This window comes from Botryllus schlosseri, chromosome 2 (assembly GCF_051294905.1).
Source record: "Botryllus schlosseri isolate E-star chromosome 2, Bs_hap1, whole genome shotgun sequence".
NCBI classification, from domain to species: Eukaryota; Metazoa; Chordata; class Ascidiacea; order Stolidobranchia; family Styelidae; genus Botryllus; species Botryllus schlosseri.
The window spans coordinates 11,616,976-11,639,742 of NC_137237.1; the positions used below are offsets into that span (position 1 = coordinate 11,616,976).

The 22,767-nt window shown below is 39.8% G+C and overlaps 1 protein-coding gene across 1 annotated transcript in view; it reads right to left on the reverse strand.

Moving 5' to 3' along the window:
• The window catches only part of LOC145433540 (uncharacterized), a 29,327-nt gene extending 14,666 nt beyond the window's left edge, over positions 1-14,661 (reverse strand). Inside the window, exons 1-2 of the mRNA XM_080310657.1 lie at positions 14,072-14,661; positions 5,148-6,158 (exon numbers count right to left, since the gene is read on the reverse strand). Coding sequence (XP_080166783.1) covers positions 5,148-6,036 — 889 coding nt within the window. The 5' untranslated portion in view covers positions 6,037-6,158; positions 14,072-14,661. The remainder of the gene's footprint in view (positions 1-5,147; positions 6,159-14,071) is intronic.
• Between the last annotated feature and the right edge of the window lie 8,106 nt (positions 14,662-22,767).

Genomic DNA, 22,767 nt, shown 5'->3' on the forward strand with positions numbered 1-22,767 from the left:
CGTGTGAGAAATACCTGTAAAATCCCGTGTATGCTAATTATCATGTACGTGGTGCAAAATACCTAATTGGTCGTAAGCGCCACTATTGAAATAATAATATTAATATATATTTTCATTGTATTGCAATCTTGTGGTGTTTTGAAATAATCAAAAGGACAATAAAACCAACCATGACAAAAACCTGTGGTTCCACAACAAAGTGTCGCAACGTGGCAAATTAATGCAATATTTGTATAGTTGGACTTAATGAAATCGAAATGCTTTCCATACCGAGACAAAGTTCTATCGAAAATAAAGACTTTCTGTTCGTATCGGCGGCAACAAATGAAGTATTTGCTGAATAGGAACTTACTTGTTCTCACCGTGAAAAGTCGAGCATAACATAGGAGAGTAGTCAAGTTATGAAATACAGTTATGTATGACATAGTTCTTGAGCTGACTTTTAAAGACAATGAACGCTTGGGCGGTATATCGTGATTTTCACGTGTGTATTATAATACTCGGATCCTTCATAAGCCACAAGAATCAATCTGCACAACTTTCAATTTTTATTGTAAGGATAGGATTTGTGACTGTATTCAATATTGTGTAATGATATAAATTGGTCGCACGTCCACATTTCGGACTGCAGTTGAATTAATGTATGTATGCTCGTATAATACGTGGAATTAGTTTCGCGGGGAAAACGGAACGGCCGAAAAACTGTAGGGTAGGCCTATTTCATATCGAAATCATTGTCGCGACGAAAATATAGCTGTTGCCACCTACTCCATAAACTTGACTACGTGTGTATAAACGGAAAATGCTAAATCCAACAATATCATCATCGCTATTACGAAGATTTCGTGTCGTTGCCTACTGCACAGCACGCAATGCGACCAAGGGATACACTTGCATGATATTTTGCTGTTGACTAGACTTGACCATTCCGAGGTCCACCTTGCAGCATGCACCTGCTAGCTACACTCATGAATAATTACTGTACCGTGAATATTTTTATCATCATAGATACACATGCCTAACAAGACACGGACACGAATATTAATGCCGGTTGGGTCAGGATCTGGATCACTTGGGGTTGATTTCCATCTGCCGATACATAGCTTATATGTAATAATCAGGTTTGACGTATATGTTAGAAAATAATGATTGTGAGGATCTTGGAATTAGTCTTGACACGCAGCTGACAACCTTGGGCAATATAATACGGAACAGAATGATTCTTCCGAAACGGCGCCATGACGGTCCCTAGGTATACAATACATGCACATATCAGATCCGGTTGTAGGGATTTTTGGAGTGCTTGGTTCATTTTATATATTACGTCCAACAGGATGTCATGGTACCACGTGGCGAATCAAGCACTGTATTCACCCCACTCATTTAAAAATAATTATCTTGATATACCGACCTTCAGTTATGTGAATTTGACCGACGTTCCCACCGACTTGCCGCCAGTGCGTAAATATCTTATGTCGTGAAAAGTGTGTTACGCGAATATAATAGCTAATTAGAGACAGCCTAATTTATGGCGGATCGTTCATGATGTAAGTAATAGACGAATAGCAGCAGGCTGCCACCATCTGCCCAGATTGCTCCAGATCAACCGTAATGACCCGTGGCATGACGAATTTCGCACAAAATGCCTAAAAGAGTGCCTAATTCAAATATCGTAACTGCTGGTTTTGTGGCTTTGGTAAAATTTTCGACGAATTATTTTGCGTTTCTTTGGAGCAATATGTTACATTTGCAAACGATCTGTCCAGTCATATATTTGTAAAAATACCATTAATCTCGGATCATTACAGTTTCGCAATCACAGTCTTGAGTCGGGAAGCGTTCCGCGAACGGGGCGAGCATCTGTGGCGGGCAGAATTATTCTAGGAAACAGATCGTTGACAAGCCGGACAATAAGATGGATGGGTAACTCTTAAGATAAAAGAGGGTGAGATGCTACCGCGATAGGAGTGACAACGCATACCTTCCCATCTTTGACGGGTTCGTCTAACCATGTTTTAAAAGCCAATCATATCTAATTCCGGTTAGTTAAAATTTCACATGACTCTGTACAGGAGTGGTATCAATAAGATGATTCAAATTCACGTTATTATGACAGATCACACTCCCTCTGAGTCAAACCATCCCAGATTGACACATGGAAGAGCACAGAAACAAGACCGGGCCCTCGAAAATTGCGTCTGTGATACGAAAGATTCACAAGCACAAAAATCCCCGAATTACTTACGGTATAGTTTCAACTAGCTCGTTTAACATACTCACTTTTAGTGGAACGAAGCGAGCGGTTGAGGTTAGTCTGACTCAGAATAGGTATTGATGTGTAAGTTATGATTCACAATCGAAATTTGTACTACGAGGACCATTCCGCCTCATTGTTTCTTTAGTATAGCTCACCCAAGTTCAACATCGTAATCTCATACATGGCGATCGCAAGTGGGAACTCGACACAGTCAGGACCCACATAACAGTTCCTACATTACGTAATTCCTCAGTTATAAATTTCAAACCGGGCTTCCTGAGTGACCACTGCGCCCGAAAGCCCGGCAAGAGTGGCATATTTTCCTTGACCAAATCATCAATATACGCAGAACCAATGAAACTCTAAAATGTAATGTAATTGCTTGACCGATAAACCACCGAAGCCGTACATGATTGGTATGCATCATCTACATGCTGGCGAATGAAACCCAATGGCACAGAAATCTCAAAATGGCGAACAATGTGTTGAAGGCCTCTGGCCAGGAGCTGTGATTGTTTATCGCGGAAATTTGGAGTAGAGGGATATCAAAGTATAATTCACAAACAACTGCTGCAGTTCACACCAATCGCGTGCGTCGACGATACTTCGAGTTGTAGTCTGACCTATAATTATCATGAATATGAATTCTGATACATGGTAAAATGTTTACATTGCTTACTGCCCGAATATAGAGAACAGCAATGATGCATGATGACAGTGGCATAAAATGGCTGAATGTAGACGCTTATACCTGATACACATTATGACAGAGTCACAATAATAGTGATCGCACACGATAGAATACGGGAGAGGCTAATGAACATAAATCGCTCAAACATGATTGTTGTTTTGAATGATTTGAATTTTTTTTATATCAGGTCAGAACTGTTCAGACTCACTGAGAACAACTATATCCTTGAATTGCAACTATGATTCGTGTATTATAGTTATTACTCCATTTATAACAAATCCTGTTTAAAACACACCTGTTCAAAAATATTTTAAACAATATTTTAAACAAAAGCGTTTTAAAACACATCGAGTGTTTTTTACAAAACCGTGAAATTATATCATAATGGCCTAATTAGTTTCGAGACCGTGTGGCATGATCATAACGTCGACGACTACGTCTGCAAGAAATAGCGACTTTATGCATCATTGAGTACGTTTTATCAGTGAGCCTTGAATCACAGGGTTTTGCACTTTAACAACGACGTGACGTCATGGATTTATTTCGACGTTATGGACATACATAATTACGCAAAGGAACTATTGTTGGCTTTTTTTTGAGCATTTTCGCATTGTGAGCAACTAAATACAACCCTCCATTTATTATGCCGAGTCTATTCCCAGGCACATTGAGGGGATCATTAGATGCGACGGAAGTGACATTCCATAGCTTGGCCTGTATAACTTATGCCAACGAATAATGCCGATTAGCTGTATAGCAATGTATGGAATTGGCTTCAGCCCATTTATGACCTGTGACATAAGAAATTATGACACATTTTGAATATACATTATACTTGATGCTGCAAATACCCTCATGACTCAAGATGGTCTGATTATAGATGATGTAGAAGAAAACGTGCGAAGGTCACGCAATTGCTACTTAATGCACATCAGTTTTTCGTGATTTTAGTACGTGAACATGAACATATTTCTCGAATACAAGTATAGTATAAGTTTCGAGCATGCGATGTTGTCGTTGCACAATGCACATATACATACAAGCGAACGAAATATTGTAATTATGGATTATATTTTCTGTACATATAGGTGGTATCAGTCACCTATATAAACAGATCATGCTATTACATATTTTACAGGACTTGGTTAAGTGAGCGAATCTTCTGTAACACCTAACACCGACACTCATTGCATACAATATAAAACGAGAACTGTACGATATCTCATTCGCATCCAACATTCCAAACCCTTTTCATAACTGTCGTGAGGGGGACTAAGTATAGTCCACATATGCATCATCAACAATAACTGGTCTGTAAAGTTCAGTCGAGGAATAATTTATACACAACTAAAACGCTCATCGTGAATGGTCAATTTCTGGAAATGCCGTGGTGTCAGTAAAATTCTACAGCGTGGGTTCTATTTCACAACTCGAATCACGGCAAATAAATTCCTAGATGGTTGTATAGAAGCAGTAATATGGAGAGTTACTATTACATAATATTAATAAAAACGATCTAGTGACCATAGTGACGATCTAGTTGACCATATGAACTCACGAGTGTAGAGTGGAAACAGATCACTGGGCTGTCGCTTTTAGAATTTTATCCCTAACTTTTTTTCAAATTGGCTGAATGAACGACAAGCAGCATTTTATTATTGCCGATTGTATTCTAATCCCCACCGACTTCGTCATGTAAACAGTTTCGTTGTAATCTACTCAAAGAATTATTCACGCTGTAACTAATAACCTAAGCTGACTATTTCTTATTACAATTTGAATATATACAACAAAAGCAATACGCTACCTTTTCACCACTGAATCGCAGGGTTACCATGGAATTCTAGTTAGACATTGTTTTTTCATAGATTAAGGGTTATAATAACCCAACTCGTTTTACATTCATTATTAGCTAAGGTCAACACAACTATGAATGAGATATTTCATCTGCTATTGTTCAGCACCAATTGCAGTCCTCGATACGATTACGTACGGTCTAACCACGGCAGTGGATCGATGTCAAGTCTCGCGGGACACTGAACTACTGTAGCCTTTATTGCAGCCATACCTTTCACGTGCGTTCCAATAACCCCACAACCCCATCCACTGAAGTAGATATTTTGATAAAGTATTGGTATAAAGAGGTGAATAAATCACTCACGCCAATCCAACTGATGCAATATAAAATACTTTACTCACGACGCGTTTCCTGGTGCTTTTTGCCTGCTTTCTTTTCCCTCATCCAAGGATAGTCTGGGTGTGGAGTGGTCATATAATTAGGAATCATAGCAGGCGATTGGTGCGGGTCATAGTTCCCAAAATTATTGACCATGGCTCTGTCGTACATTGATGTCATGGTATTACTGCTTCCGTCGCGCCACCGTTGTAGATCCGGAACACAGTGCCCCTGCGGTAACAATGTCGGGGCTACGTCTGACGGGATATGGTGCATTTGACGATCCAAATTATGTGGATAACCGTGAACCCTGTCATTGTATCCGTTGTCATGAGGAATTTGATTAAGTCCGTTCATGATGTCGCGTGGTACTGGCTGTAAGTCCATCGGCATCGGCATCTCCCCGGCAACATCGAACCTATGATGCGGGTGCGGATAGGGATAGCCCTGCATTTCTGGCTTATGATCTTGTTTAACGTAAGACGATCGCCCGTTTGAAGCGTTATATTGAGACTGGCTTCGCATTCGCGACATTAAGCCTACTCCAGTAGGGATTGCGTCGGGGCTATTGATTTTACAGTGTGAAGTAAAGGAGTCCCAACGCTGATATTCCTGTACAGTATCTCCAGACATTGTAGCGCATGAAACAATGGGCGGCGACGGGAGCTTCTGCATCACACACCGTTCTGGATGGTGTGTGAAGTCTTCGATTTCCGACCTGCGCTTCGCTAAGCTGCAATCAGATCTGTCCACGCTACGAAATTTTTCCGCACGCTGCGACGCACTTGATGTTGACGTGCGGATAGGAAATTCACGACTCCTCGAAAGAGAGTTTTCTTTAGGACCAAGATTGAAGCATTCCGCCAAGCTAGGCTGTGAGTTGATAAATCCTGTCTCTCGAACTGAGGTCATGGTCTGTGCATCCTTCGTATATGCTCTGACTAATTAGGCATTTGCTAATACACCGCACTCCAACTCCAATCCGACCAACCAATCCAAAACGTCCGCCGTCGGAATGAGCACTCATCAGATACCTGCAATTTAAGTTACAACTGCCTGATATATTCCGACGTGAGATAAGCATCGCATGTCTATGTACACAGTTCGTTCTACCGCTTGCGTTTGGTTTCATGACAAAGCCGCCGTCTACTGACTTGGCAAATTCAAAGACGCCATTTTGTTAACCTGGCCTCTCATGCGATATGCAGCTCGTTGTTAATTCTATACAATCAGGTAGTATTGTGATATACACTGGAGCCAGTTTAGCAGATGCTACCACCATAATAAAAACTTACTGAGCCGCAATATTGTCGAAAGCGCGTATGGGTATGGGTAATCACGATCAAGATTATTATATGGGACACCGATCTCTGACTCATGTCTTTACTGAGGATATATTTATTTGTTGTGATATTTGTGCGAGCATCAATCGAACGCCTGAATTTAGTAAACATCTGGAACATAATGCAAACAAATACAGTAGTCTAGATCAGTTACAGATTGTCATTGAATTATTTCATGGACAATTAATTCGTGGCATTTCGATAACTCGTGAGTCATCTGTTTTTGCTGTGTTTGATATTGTCGCTAGCATCGGTATTTCGTGGCATTTTCGAACCATCTCACTTGGCGCGAATACGTCACAATATTAGTAACTGTATCGACACTACGGACGCGGCCCAGGCTTCGCCGGTCGTCACGCTTTTTTCGATGCTGCGGCTGACCCATGAAATAGAGCTGGGCATCAAGATGCGGCGTTCAAAGAACGCCAGGGCGATGGAATACAAGATTTTGCGGAGACCGTTGGAGTTATGAGATATTTATTGACGGTGGCGTTTAAAATAACTTACCGTCCATTTTATCGTGATGGAGAAGGCGACGGGCTGATGTTATTACAGTAGATTCGGAGACGTCGATCAATATTGAAGCGATGGAAAAATTTGTAAATTGTCAGGAGATAGCGGCAATACAAAAACGTCCTAAGAGGTATTTACGATGACGATCATATCTCCGACACGAAAATAGTCTTCGGAGTTTAGGCCTCAGGCGTAAACACTGTAAGATTGCGCGCAGACATGAAGCGATCGGATTAGTGACAGGTCGGCAAGTGCTCGGTGTTATTAGTTCAAACAAAAGTTTGACATCGGAAAAATCATTCGTAAACTTATTCAAAAACTTCAAAACCCCATCGACGTGAAAAGGACACCGCAGCCCAAGCAATCCGGTGTTATGTCGAGCCTAGATGCGTTGTCACGTCACCGGTCAAGCGCAATATGTATAGCGGTAATGTAATTTGCGATTAGCCGAGATCGGCAATATCCGTGTGAATAATTCCCACTATCTCGCCGTCTGTTTACTGAGCTGCGTATCATGATATGCGATTTGGTTATTTTGATTATCGCGAACAGTTTATTGCCTCAATAAATTTCGTCAGCTAACAACAATCAGTCCGGACTCGCTACAATGCCATCGCGTTACCGTTATGAAACGGAAGGTGTTACTTTTCGGAATTTCACTGAAAAAGTGGAATACCGTGATTGACAGCCAACAATGGCTACATCCAAAATATCCTACGTGAAGAAGTTTCCTTTTCGGTTTCATACGCAATAGTTCAAAATTTTGTATTACCACAAAATTCACCACTGTGCCATCCCTCGAATATTTAAGCAAACATTGCATTTGTAACATTTAAAAACATGGAAATATCCTATTTTTCTTCAGTACGGTGTAAAAAGCCATACCTCAAAATCGCACTCCTGAAGCTATATATCACTGATCATCACAGTGGCTTGGAAACAGCGTTCTGAGCTTTCTAAAGCAGTTAACCAACTTCTCCGCAAGTCCTACCAGCTCCCAAATGCCTACTAACCAACATATAAATGAGCTAATGTTACCATGATTGCATTAATGTAATCCTCGAAAACACCCTTTTAGTCATTATAAAGGGCGTTCGTCTCAAGAGACTGCGCCACGACAAACGGTTCAGAAGGTCATCCATCATTCCGAGAGTGATCCCCAGTCGGTTACCGAAACAAACATGAAACAGTGCCCTTTGAAGCGCTTTCTATCAGCCACTCGGTTAATTTTTTAGTTCTGCCCCACTTCGGAAGTGACCAACGGTTAAAACTCGCTGTTAAAAATATTTCTGGGAATTAGGGGATAGTCTGCGTTGACAGGTGGATGGACATGCGTGCTGAGCAGCATCTGATTATTTTCATATTGATGCCGCGTCCCAGCTTTCCAATATCGTTTCGACCACGGGGTGGAGAAGGACCGAGATAGAGAATCTAAAAGAAAACCCACGAAGGAAACACATATTACCCGCAATAAAACGTGTCGTCGCGGTATAATGTCGATGTCACAAACACATTCGGATGTTCCGATTACATGTTCGTCTGTGCGCTAACTCAGCAATGCTATAAGATCCCGAATTTCGCTCATATGTAAGAAAAACTCGAAAGGACGTCTCATCGGAAAGTGTCCAATCGCATACTGTGATAAATAAAGCCGTAGATGCCGTGAAAATGACAAATAGTATTCATCATGCTTCACGATAAATCCTGAGGACTCATCTATCGAAACACGGTACATAACCGGTCTTACAGAGCACTTTCAACGATATTCTATAGTGTGTTTGATATGGGATGTATACCTGCCGGGATGGATTGAGCAAGACAACGTACGAAGATTGCGTGTCTCATGCACGGCATCCCCTAATTGGCTATATATTATTTGATGATTGTTACTGGGATCAGTGGATCATCACAAAATATCATACTTGTACTAAATATCATGTCCATTTCCCCATAATACTGAATTCAACGATAATAACATCCAGCGGACCAGCTATTGAAAGAAACACAAGGCATGCATAATAAACGCGGGTCAGGAGTGTAGTACATGAGACATCCAGTCACGTGACTCATAAGAACCCGATTTCGGGAACAATTGGTTTCATCTCGCGACATCAAATACTTCGGAATTACCATCGACCAAGGAAGTGTATATTGGTGCTAGTACGATGATGCATGCGATAAAACATTCGTGACCACTCTTGTTTCTGTGCAGACGCTTTGAACTTTCCGGCATCAGCACGAATCATGCGATAAGATACCTTCCGACACGAATTCGTTCATATATTGAATTGTGCCCCCCGGCGTCAACAAATGTCGTATAGACGAATGGTAACGTACACCAGTCATAAGCTCGGTATATCATGTGCACCTCTCCCTATGAGCCATGATTCAATTACGTGTACCACAGGTAACACATTCTCCTTCTCCCATCATAAATACTGCGGATCAAAAATTAGGTAAATTCAAGGACGAACGATTCCAGATTACCACTGTTAGAGTTTATGGGGCTATAACCTATCCGGAATACTTCTATCGGAGATAAATTCTGATTAGTGTTTCAGGACTACAATTATACAGCTCATTGTTTAGTGTGAATCCGGTCTATGCTTTCACTAATGATAATTCAGATTCATGGAAAAGTCAGTTTCGAGAATTTCTACTTCAACATATTCAATATTTTGTCGTCTCGAAATATAAATATTTTCTCCGTATAGTTCAATCCGCACCGGTACGATAAATAATTAGAATCGTCGTAATAATTGCTATTTTAATCTCATGTCCATCGAAAGATGGTGCGGAAGTGTTGGTGGCGATACCAGTAAGGCCTTCTGCTTCATTTAGATTTAGTACGTACTGATAAATGCTTTCTTAAGTCACAGGTAATTAAGATACTTGGGCATGAGACTGCTCGCCGACATCGCCAACGCTAACAGTATATTCCCGAGATACAGTGAAAGCCTGTTTGGGAATAGTGCTGGATGTGTCAATTTGTCTATATACCTTTTCGGTTTTTTTATCATTCTGGTGGACGCTCGTAATTTACCTTATTACTAAAATGAGATATTAAATTAAAAAAGTATGATCGTTTTAATACTATTTATAATGAGATCGTTTGGCAAGAACTTATATTCCTATATTATGAAGTAAAAAGATAATCGATGGTACCCTGTTGTGCGTCTGGAACACTCCCTATTGTATAAAGTGATCTTTTTCATTGGCAGTGGAGAAGTGGTGTGATATACTACGACTACGAGTTATACTTTCTCGTGGTGAAATTGAGTTCATATGCATGCACTTAGTCAAGTTACTCAAGTATTCATGGACTATAGGACTATACTTGCACTCTTTCTTGAAAATGTGTTCGGCACAAGCGGCTGAGCACCTAGCTAGAAATATTTTTGAATTTGTCGAGTGGAAAGCAGCGTTTGGTTATATTTGCACCAATTTTACAAGTGATGTTGTCACTTACAAAACCAAACGATTCATTTACTCTTGCACGGTATCATGCCATAATTCTAAAATATTTTTGTGATTTTCTTGATTGCATCAACAATTTTGCGTTGGTCACGAAGATGCATCTTGCAATGCTCTTCCTCTATTCAACTGAATTCAATTCGCAAATAATATCGATACTAATAACAGTGATTGTTGGTGCATAAAAATCCTATTTTATTTATTACTAGTAATCGTTTGGCAAGAACTTATATTCCTATATTATGAAGTAAAAAGATAATCGATGGTACCCTGTTGTGCGTCTGGAACACTCCCTATTGTATAAAGTGATCTTTCTCATTGGCAGTGGAGAAGCGGTGTGATATACTACGACTTATACTTTCTCGTGGTGAAATTGAGTTCATATGCGCATGCATTGTACCAACCAGGGCCGTGGAATCGGTAAATTTCACCGCCGACTCCTACTCCAGACATTATCAATAGACCGACTCCAACTTCGACTCCGATTCCCGAGTCTCTAAACGCACTGACTCCGACTCCAGCTCCGACTCCTACTATTTTCCTCACATAACTCCGACCCCGACTCTAACTCCTACTCCAACAGCAATACAGATTTACTTCGAAAATTATATGCCACAGTGATGGCTTAAATAGCTTCTTGGACGTACAGAACTTCAATATACAATTAAATAGTATATTCATATTGAAATGAACCCGAACATTTTCGGCTGACACTCGTCGAATATATGTGCCACTGTGATTGAGGCTACGTGGGGAGAATGTCAAAGCGTCTGCAGGAACGCATAAACCAGCATGTCCCCAGATTTATCAGAACACGTGCATCAGGCTCGGTGAAAAGCTCACCCTTAACTCATCCGCTTAAGCTTGATGCTGACCGACCAAAGGCCAATAATTCTGCCATCGGCAAACATCTGTTAGATAATCCGATTTGTGCGAATAATTCTCGAGACTACAGATTTTGCGTCGTTGGGAGGGGCCATTCACACTTCCATTTGTGTGCCTTGGAGTCGACTTTTATTATCAAAATACACCAACCCAAACTCTGCCAACAAAAGGAGTTCGTGTACCACCTAAAAATAGTACATTGAACGCTCTCTCATTCGAAATTCCATGCTGGTGACGTTAGGCTTACCATACGTCCTCTTTTAAGAAGATTTGTCCTCTTTTTTGACTTTTTTGAAAGTGTCCTCGGAGGACGCCCTTTTGTCCTCTTTTTTGAGATTTTGTCCTTTTTTTAAAAATTTAGGTCAGATTTAGAGGAAATTGCGAGTGATATGCCGCAAATTAGCGCAGAAGTGAAGCTCCGGCGGGTATTTCGGAGGGAAAAGCGGTGATTTTAGCTCTGAGCGAAAAGAAGACCTTTTTTTTATTTTTTAGTCAACCGATCACGAAGTGGGAAAAATTTACCGGTTTTTGAGAATTCTTCTCCAGTTTTGCATGTCTGAAATTTCTGAAAAAGTGTCCTCTTTTTACATTTCCAAAATATGGTAAGCCTAGGTGACGTCATATTTTGTGATACAATTGCTGATATACAATGTTTTTTCCAATTATCTGCTAGTTGCTGGAGATTACCCCTGAGGAGTGTCAGCCGGAAAATATTCGGGTTCATTTCAATATGAATATACTATTCCCGTGATGGTTTAATGACTGTCATATCACCATTAAACATAAACAAACATTCATTCCTTTATTGTTATGTTATAAACTTTTATAACTTCGAAAAGCTTAATATGCGTGAATCATTCAACCATGATGAATAATTAAAATGTGGATTGAAACAATAGAAGTGTAGCTCTTGTGTATGAGTCAGCAACTAAAACATAGATATACAGATTTTCTCACTACACACTATAATGATGAAAAGCACACACACTCTCTCTACTGATGCACGGTGGTCACAAACGAAATTTATGGAGAAGTTAAATAGCATATGTCTACATGCACGTAGTCAAGTTACTCAAGTATTCATGGACTATAGGACTATACCTGCACTATTTCTTGAAAATGTGTTTGGCTCAAGCGGCTGAGCACCTAGCTAGAAATATTTTTGAATTTGTCGAGTGGAAAGCAGCGTTTGGTTATATTTGCACCAATTTTACAAGTGATGTTGTCACACACAAAACCAAGCGATTCGTTTACTCTTGCACGGTATCATGCCATAATTCTAAAATATTTTTGTGATTTTCTTGATTGCATCAACAATTTTTCTTTGGTCACGAAGATGAATCTTGCAATGCTCTTCCTCTATTCAACTGAATTCAATTCGCAAATAATATCGATACTAATAACAGTGATTGTTGGTGCATAAAAATCCTATTTTATTTATTATTAGTAATTATAAGAGACCTTTGAAAGCTCTTGTTTTCATATTAAAGAAGTTGGAATCGAAGTCGGAGTCAAGAGCATTTTCAAAAACTCAGACCCTGACTCCAGCCAGTATTTTTGTCACGACTCCGACTCCAAGGAGTGCTAAAAATATTTGAGACTACGACTCCAGTAAGGGGGACATTAGTGAAACTCCATAACCCTTGTACCAACTGTTCTACACTCTCCATCGAGGAAGAGTGTTGTGAATAACCAGGACGAACCACCAATTATGAAACCCACACCGGTATATTTATTACTAAATGTATACCGTTGAAGGGTGCTTCGTCGAGATTTCCAACCTGGGCGCTGGTGTAAATAGCCACGCCTCTGTCGCCACAAGACTACAATTCCATTCAACAAATTTCGAGCAATGAAAACAAAAAGTTATTTACAATGCATTTGGACCATTGTTGCGGTAGCAGAAGAAGCAGGTCATGCGGCAGCCTATGTTATGCGCAAAGGTTCTCTAATAGGTACCAAGTATATATGATGGTAAACTTCAAACCCCATATTATACCTGCCATCGTCGGTTATGTGTGAATCAGTGCCGCGCCCCAACCTCTTGCGATAACAGTGATAAGAATAGCTTGGTTGTTGCAGAAACTAGACTGGATGTTTTCTTATTTATTGCACTATTCACTGACACAGAAAATAATCTTTGGTTTGATCTTGTAACATCAGGTCTGACCAAAAGCAATCAATTTTCATGACAGATCTTTCTCTGGATAAACGCCTGTGACATCATCACGAATAACAACTCTCATGATTTCTATATGCGGCAAGAAGGATATATGAATGACCTTATACTCACATTGTTAGCAGTCCCAAATTTATTATTTCAAAGATAAGTTCGGCACGACAACGAGCAGGAGCCAATACATAAGAAGACGCATACCGCCTATCGATATCGATATTGAAATAGTTTTTTCTCTGAAAAATATTTTTGTTGCGGTTCTGTTGTGCACTAATTTCGGAGTCCAGTTTGAATTGAGAAATTACCAATCAAATGCTATTTCGCGAAAGGCCAATTATGTTACAAGTAGAAATAGTATTCATTTCGGAAAATTCGTGCCGAAGTCTCGTAGTTATCCATATCAAAATTACAACCGAGTCACCGATAGCAATCAGCAATATATAGTCTATTCTATCGTAAATAATAAGGATTCGAGCATAGCGATAAAATCGGCGCAAAGGATCACCGTTAAAGCTTTAGTGGAATATGTATATTGTATAAACAAAGTGAACCATACCATACTTTCGGCGAATTCAAATCCTCCAAACAAGAAGAGTGACGTAGTTCAGATTTATCCATCTCTACAATTCGTCTGAATTGTGCCAAATCAATGTAGAGGCACTCCAGTTGTAGCGACTTGATCCAGAGTGGATTCCGCTTCTATTCTGCAGTATCAGTAACTCAAACCACTAAACTGTGATCGACACTATTCCAATGTTTTAAATCGAAGGTAATTCCAAGTCAGAGATGCGCTTGTATAGAGCGAACGTGCGACTACCGTGACATTTTCCTCGTGAAAAAAGTCCGTTTGCTTGACAGGATCGTGCTAATGATGATATATGGCCAAAATAAGATTGATGAAGTCGTAGCACCACCTGTTCAGAGTAGCCTCCCAAACCCTGTCCCAGGCGCCGATTTTTCAGATAAGTTAGTATTAGGGGGATTAGGATACATCTAAAATAATGTAAGCAATCCGCAAGTAATTTACAAGCGATTAGTTCTTGAATTTCAACAAGCATATCTCAGTTCGTAGTTGGTGCAATACATATGTTTAGTTCGTACTGCAGTAACGCAGTGGTCTGGTTGATATCACACTCACGCACAGACTCTTATATATCGAATTAAATGCACAATAACACAATCATTATCACTGCGTTATAGATACGTAGTTGGTGTTTGTATATGTATACCTTATAATATATATCTCTAATTACCTCGTAGCAATATTATAAGGAAACACCGCCCGTGTTATTCATCATCTTTGTTTTTGGATTTTTAATTTTATATACAAGCCGTGTGCAATGCGTGTAGTTCTATTGTGCGACATACCGCAGCTTCATTTACGTAAGTATACACTACATGCAGCCTATAAATCCAATAGGCTGCATAGCTTATAGATCAGTGTTGACTCCACCAATAAGATGTTCAAATACACCGGTGTATAAATATCACTGTACCACATCTGATCCAACTACCGAACCTAGCTGTCATTCAATTATGGAAGTGATGATCTTATTAATCAGGCGATAAAATGTGCATTCACGCGGCGTATGTTTGCTCTCTCCAGAGTTCACCAAGAGTTGACGAAGGTTTGCTCAAGTGACCGCATTCCCCAGCGTCACTCACCCAGCGATGACGGGCGGTCGCTCCATTCTTAATCAATCAAGCCAATCGCCCCGCGGTGGACTGTCTCCGGCTGGAAATGCCGGTATTCATCGAATGCCGCGAAAAACACATCGATGATTTCGAGCTGAGCCTACGCTTTACGATACATGCAATCTAATACGAATTGATACTGTAGGGCTGAGTACTATTGTGCCTACTTCGTAAATGGTATCCGATAGAAATAATGCATGTCAGGAATGAATTACAGCAGTAGTATAGCCCTTGTACAACATATTCTCTAAACCTTAGCAATAACAGCATAGCATAACTGAATTGCTTTTGGTAAAACGGCCTCATCCTTGTAGCGATGCAAAGCCTTGCTAATAGGTGATTGTTGCGGAAAACAAACCCGTCCTACTTCAACTGCACGCTTCTTGTAACTGCGCAGTCCGAAATCTCTTTTGAAATACAATTTTCGCGGATGACGGATCGGATACTCCATCATTCCCAAGCACCACGGATCATTAAAAAGCGATATCTTGCGGAACCAGTGATGGGCTAATTAGATTTTAATGACATCATATAGCTCAGTATCCGTCACCTGGAACTTAAGCGTTTTGCGGTGATTTTGTCAAATCCACTAACAGTGTCAGGAAGCCTTCGGTAATGTTTTGTGAATAACATACAGAAAAGACGTTCTCATGGATAGCAAGTTTAATTTGGATCAACCCTTCCTTCCAAAGTAATAATTTGTGGCCAGTAGGTGACATTTCGGAATAGATGCTATTTGGTGTTTCTCGCAAGGATAATGCCAGAGTGTTTGCTCGTAGTAACGCCTACAAAGCGATAATCGAATATTGATGAGATCCGTTGTATCAAAATACTTCATCACATCTAGTTTTAGGACCAACGATGTTATTCCACACGCCGACACTTTACTTCAAACGTCTTTCCCACGTCGTCAGAGAGTCATACATCATATTTTTACGGCTTATTCACAACGGGAGTTCGATCGATCACTTCGCGGGGAAGTAAGTGGGGAATATGCTGAACGATTCCATTGAGCTTCACGGTTTTGGATCAGTGGGAATCGGGGTGTTGATTGATGCAAAATTGAGCGAGTAGACATGTATGTATAAGAGCACATAAATAGTGCATTTCAGAAAGCTAAACTCGTGAAGTAATACCAGTATATTTTATGTAGGGTGACTGATTAAAGCTAATCACACGTGTCATTCATCGGTTTGCGCGTTCATTTTTTGCATCAAGCACACCAATATATACCATGACGTCTGCAAATCCAAATCATTCTTTGCATTGGAGCTACAAATTCGTACCCCAATTCCACAACCATTTATTGAGTCATGTTCAAATCAATTTCCAGAAGTTACTTTAACTAGTTCGACCAAAGTGGGTTGCAAATACGATATCATTCTATCAGAAAATCCGGCTTCCCATAAATCGAAAATCTAAATCTGCACCGGGTCAAGATCAGATAAGTTGACTGGAAGGCACCTATTCGGCCGTTAAACGTGGTGGCGACTATACGTAAAAGTTAGAAAGTCGAAACAAGGACGTCTTTCAGCGCAAAGAATCTGTATCATATTCAATATTGAGAAATCAAACAAATAAATTATTACAGTTGACAGGCCGAATCTATTTATTAAACCTAAATCATTCCTCACAGGAAGAGTGTGAACGAAACGCAAATCTTGCAAGCTACACATCGTGAAACATGACGCAATCACGTATCGACTGCCAGAATCGACACATAATTTACGATCGCTTACAGTTATGAACGACATATAGTATCAAAGGGACCAGGTAGTACATGGTCAGTATGCCAGGAGGTGTAAGGTGTTGGATATGGGCACGTCACGGTGATTCACGGTGAGAGTATAATGAAAGTCAGACATACGCGTTGTAAACATGTACGGTGTACGCCAGTACGGCTGTGATGGTCTAACAAGATTTAAGTTTTACACAATAAACTATATCATAAATTATGTCATGCTTTGGATATCTGATGATGCGAGACACTACAAGTTATTAATGAGTGGATGGGTGAAAGAAAATAAGGAACAAAGGTCATTGGGTATAGTCTTGTTATACGCTGGTCGGTGAAGACGATTGACATTTATTTGGATGATTATATAAGGTAATACAGCATAAATCCGATAATCCCTTACAATATTATAAAATGCAGCAGCGTAATTCCCCGGAAACATCACGGAATAGGCAGCTGCCATGTGTTCCGCCTCATTTGCCTAATTCATTACTTATAAATATCCGCTGGTTATATTCTTGACTTGAGGTTAATCGCAATTTGTAACACATATCTTTAAAATTGATCCCTCGATACAAAAATGCGGGTTCTACATTAAATATTTCCGAAATGGCAGCCAATTTAGAGAGCAGCACAAATGACCGCACTCACTCAATGAGATGCAGTAGCAGTTATATTGTCACAATAGTTTGAATTCACGATTGGTTATTGAATAGGGCGACTGTTTTGTTAAATATTCGATATGATGTTAATTATTAAATGCATTTTCAGTGGAATCAAAATTTCGCTGTCACAAGGCGTGATTTAAGGAATATGTGATTGTATTTGTATAAAAGTCATGGTCTGTGCTTTCTCTGTAATATGTAGCACCAAGTACCATAGTTGGTCAGTAGCAAAATACTTCTACTTTTTCGAAGTACTTGAGTAGGTTTTCTTTAGAAGCACTACTCACCCAGGAGTTATTTTTCATACTGCTCCCAATTCTACTTTTACCGTACGCAAACCTGCTGACCTTTTACACTTTGGATTTTTTGAAGTAGAAAGTAGTTCAAGAAACATTGTTATAACAACTGGGCGAAATGGCCGCTGTATCACTGTAGCCTTGGTGTTCCCAACCTTTTTAACACCGTGGTCTCGTTTAAAAATTGTAGTAATCAAAACCCCTCTATTATTCAGCCTAATGATACATTCAAGAACTGTTATTTTAATTGAAAACTTGTAGAAACAGTAATCGGTAGTTACAATAATAAAACCATACGAATACAACACACAATATTCAGTTAATGCGGTGGTTGAGCCTGTTTTCGCTCTGACGATGTCTGGATTGCTGGTTTCGTAGTGGAAAGAGGTAAGATATTGAATATCCAAGATACTGCGCTGCTTTATCGGCAGAATTAACTGTTGAAAACCCACATTCACAACGATATGTTAATAGAAAGGCAACAGCAATGGCATGGTAATTTGCTGCACTATATACCGTATTAGAATTTCCAATATACGATTTTTTATTTAGTTGGTTCTATTTTATTACATTGGTCAAAATTTATGATATATTTTTTCGTTTTTCTTTGGCCCATAGCCCACAGGTTGGGAAACCCACCTGTAGACCAATATATTTTCGAAAATGGAACATATTGGTATAGTGTCTTCAGACGCGTTTGTTAGTCGCGAAGATGCATGTAGCAATTTCTAAAGTAGCTATGTCTCTGATTATTATATGATAGAAGTATGCGAGCCCTCAATCTCAACTGCTTTTTGAAACTATACTCACTTGAGTATACTATCCAGACCTTCATTCTTCACGTCCTACCCGTAATTGAGTGAACATTTACGACTGAATTATTTTAATAATGTTAGCAGTTGTGTTGCGTTTACAATGAAAATGCATATCACGCATATATATTTGAAACAGGTAGACTTTGTTTGAAATATTTTTTTGTCATAACCATGTGTAAAATAACATCTAAAATTACAATATTTGGTACATTTGCGTGCCTGTGCACAACATTGCATGCTCAAAAATTATGCTATACTTGTATTCAAGTAATATTTTAATGCAAAGAAATCATAAATTCATACACGGTACGCTGAGCTGCATTTAGCAGCAATTGCATGACTTTCGCGCATTAACGTCAAAGTATAATCCGTAAATAGGTCATATTTCGCCACAACCGGATCAAGTATAGCCTATACTGTAGGCATGATTCCAAAATACGTCGCAATGATAAATTGCTTGAGAAAGCATAGGTGCATCGGAAATGCACCGGGATTAATTTCATGTACTCGTGTCCCGATTCGGATATACGGGCACAATTATCAAATGTGAGTATAACATATAATTACCAACTCAATGTGTCAGGGAGTAGAATTTACTTTTTTGCAATTTTGACGTGGATTTAATGAAAATAGTACATCACAATACGGAGAAGATGCCTCATCACTATATTGCATTGACAGTGGCATTTAGAAATGAAATTCCACTTATATTTGTAGCAATGTTACATGCCGTCGAGTTGTTCTGCATGGCTGACAATGACAAGTATAGAATAATGGTTTCAAGTTACATACTGAAGTAGGGGTACCTATGGTACCTATGGATCACTGGGACCGAAAATACTTGAAAAATTCTCCATGAAAATTGCATGATTACCCTCCATGCATTTGTCTGCAATTACATGCTGACAGAATCTTTCCTCACATGCAAAAAAATCCGACCTGCGTGAGTTATGGGGTCTGTGACGAATGATTTAAGTTTTAGGGGGTGTAAAGTAAATTTGGATCGACATTTTCATTTTTCTATAACACCTTTCAGACTAACAAACCCGCCATAATTTTTGATGTGAAGTATAGGGCTTGTATCAGGGTATATAATGGCACATATTTTTTGAATCAATACCATCCTCGATGGACTATTTTCAAGTAAATTTCAATATTTATGGGGTGGGGGACCTATGGTACCATAGCGAAATCAAGCAAAATAGATGGACCAACTAATCACTTAACAGCAGAAACTCGCCTACATATATATAAGCCATAAATCATAGTTACCTGTGGTGTTTTATCGCTATTACGAGGTATTTGAAAGTCAAAATGTCGATTTGCGGATAATATGTATGTGGCATTAATTTTGTAAGTTTGAGCGTAAATCAAAACATGATTTTATGCCAACATTTGAGTTGATATAATCCATTTTATTCTTGCAGGTCGTGACGAAACATTCTTCATTGGCTTGCTGTAGCTTAGATTATAGTACACAACTAAACAAGTTAACAAATTTGAGTTTTTGAGCGTATGTCTCATAGGTCCCACGGTCGTGTGCCTTTGGACCCACCGGGTGGGGACCGATGACACGTTCGAGCAACAAATTTCAAACTCTTATAAATATTTTTTGAAAAGGCGGATATTCATGTAAATGTCCTCGATAGGTAGAGCTTGTATCGAAGTGTTGAGACCGCAAAATATCTGCTATTCTCGGCTGAAGATTTGAGGGCCAGAGATCATTTTGAAATTTTTGATCCATCGGTACCACATCTCCCCTACTTTTTAACCTATCACATGTTATCATGAGTGACATAAGTCAGTAGTGTAGTGAACTCACTGGAGAAGCATTGCTTCCCTGCTCGTACCTGAATCACATCATGTCTGCTTTGAGTGATTTTCTAAGACTTTATTCGTATCTGTATTCGATGCTTAATTTGTTTTACCAATTTAGACTGATCGTCTAAATCAGGGGTTCTCCACCAGTGGGCCATGGCCCAGTGATGGGCCACAGGAGCATTCGGATGTGGGCCACAGAGTTATTTGGAAAATTGTAGAACTAGTGAAAGTTTAGTTATATTTCTTGTTAGGGATGGTGATGGTGATGGGGTTCACGTTCGCTTTCTGTGTGTGAACTTCACAATTTCTGTGGAAGTATAGGCCACCACCGCAACGAATAGTAAGGGATTGGGGATTTAGAACAGCTCAATAATGTTACGAGTTGGTATAAAACAGAGGTGGCCAACCTTTTCGCCAACAGGGCCAGATGAGATCTACTAACCATTGAGCGGGCCACTTGAATGTTGATGTCCGTTTTTAGTCGTCCGATAGGAACGGTCATTTGCTACCATTGTTTACTTTTTTTAACTACCGTAACATTTTTTACAGCCAGACTGTTTAGAGTCAAGTGTACCTGTTTAATGCTGGTGTGATCAGACTAGATGACCTTCACGGCTCACTCAATTCCGTAAATTGGGCGTATTTTTAATTTTAATTTTCAGGAGGGGCACCAATACCAAAACCAAGAATTCGAGTGACAATAAATCGCGCGAAGTGCTAAGAAAAATATAAAGTCAAATAAATATGCCACGAAATATTCTACTTCACGGTCATACACGAAAATGTGAGTGGTGATCTACGAAAATGTGAGTGGCCCCTTGCTACGCCAGTGCGTCAGAACCGATATTTTAGTCATCAACATCCCAAAGTTCGCGGTCAAGCTAATCAAATTTTTCGTTGGTCTTGCAAGTTCACAATAACTAATTTCGAGAATTACATCACGGACCATTCAAAACCTTCTCGCGGGCCACGCGTTGGCCGCCCCTGGTCTAAAATGTCCGGCTTTGAAATCGTTGAACATAATTTAAGAGTTGCATGAATTGATTGTATCATTATATTGAATGTTCTGACATGTCAACTTCCGTACGTAAGACATATACGCGCAGCTGGCAAATAAAATTCTTTCTCCACTTCTCTTTAGTATCCCATTCACCAAAATCACGTTAAGAACATTTTGAAGCCGGCCCAGAATTGTTCCGCTATCACAGATCTATTTATTCCCCACCAGTGGAACGAAAATCCCAATCCCGCGAACTGAGTTCGTGGATTCTGGGATTAGATCATTGTGTTTCCCAACGTGCGTGCAACCGCCGCACGGCCATAATGCACTTAGTACAAGAGTTATACGGGCTACCAGAACCGTAACTACCGTAACCCTCCCCCGACGGGGGTCCAAAATGAATTCGTAGGGCACGGCCAAAAAGAGGCCGAGAACCCCTGGTCTAAATATTCACATACAAATGAAAATTCCCTATTGGTGGAGTGTACGGAACTTGTGTAATTCCATATTCGGTACCTAGATAAGAATTACGATATGTCACATAGCACACGTGATGCAATCCTTTGTGTCTATTATACCTCCATAAATCATCATACGAATTAGATAATATCGTTGTGACAGGATCGGTGGATAGCGGTAAAGCGCTGACTCGTTAACACCGCGATAGATTTTAAAAATATCTATGGAGAATGTTTCATTGTCGCAAATAATAAACCAATAGGATAACTACTGACGACACGTAATAGCAGTGTAGAAAACGGATGCCTGTGATATTCGTATTTTAATCCAGTTTCAATGGGATCTGTGATTGATTCTATTAGCTGGAGCTTGTCCGAGGCTATGTCATCTTGAAAAAGATTACCTAGGTCAGATATTCGTAATCATTGGGTCGTGGTGCCTACCTGACTATACGTGTAGACCTTCCTACGTTCCTACGTGCACGCATAATTTGCATTAAAATGTTGTACTCGATTTATACCGTGGCATAAGTCTAAGGTAGATTCTGGTTCCGTGTGCCCTGAGTGTATATTCGCACCCGTATACCAGAGGTGGTATAAGGATGGAAACCCCCACTCTTTTCAATAGGAGTGTGACAACGTTCTGGTTATGAAACGAAAGTGTCACTATTTGCCATTTGAAGCATATGCGAGAACAAACTCCGAACTATGCGCTATATAATCGAAATTTGTCGTGAGTCATGTCGGCGGTGTTTCCGCCAGCGCAC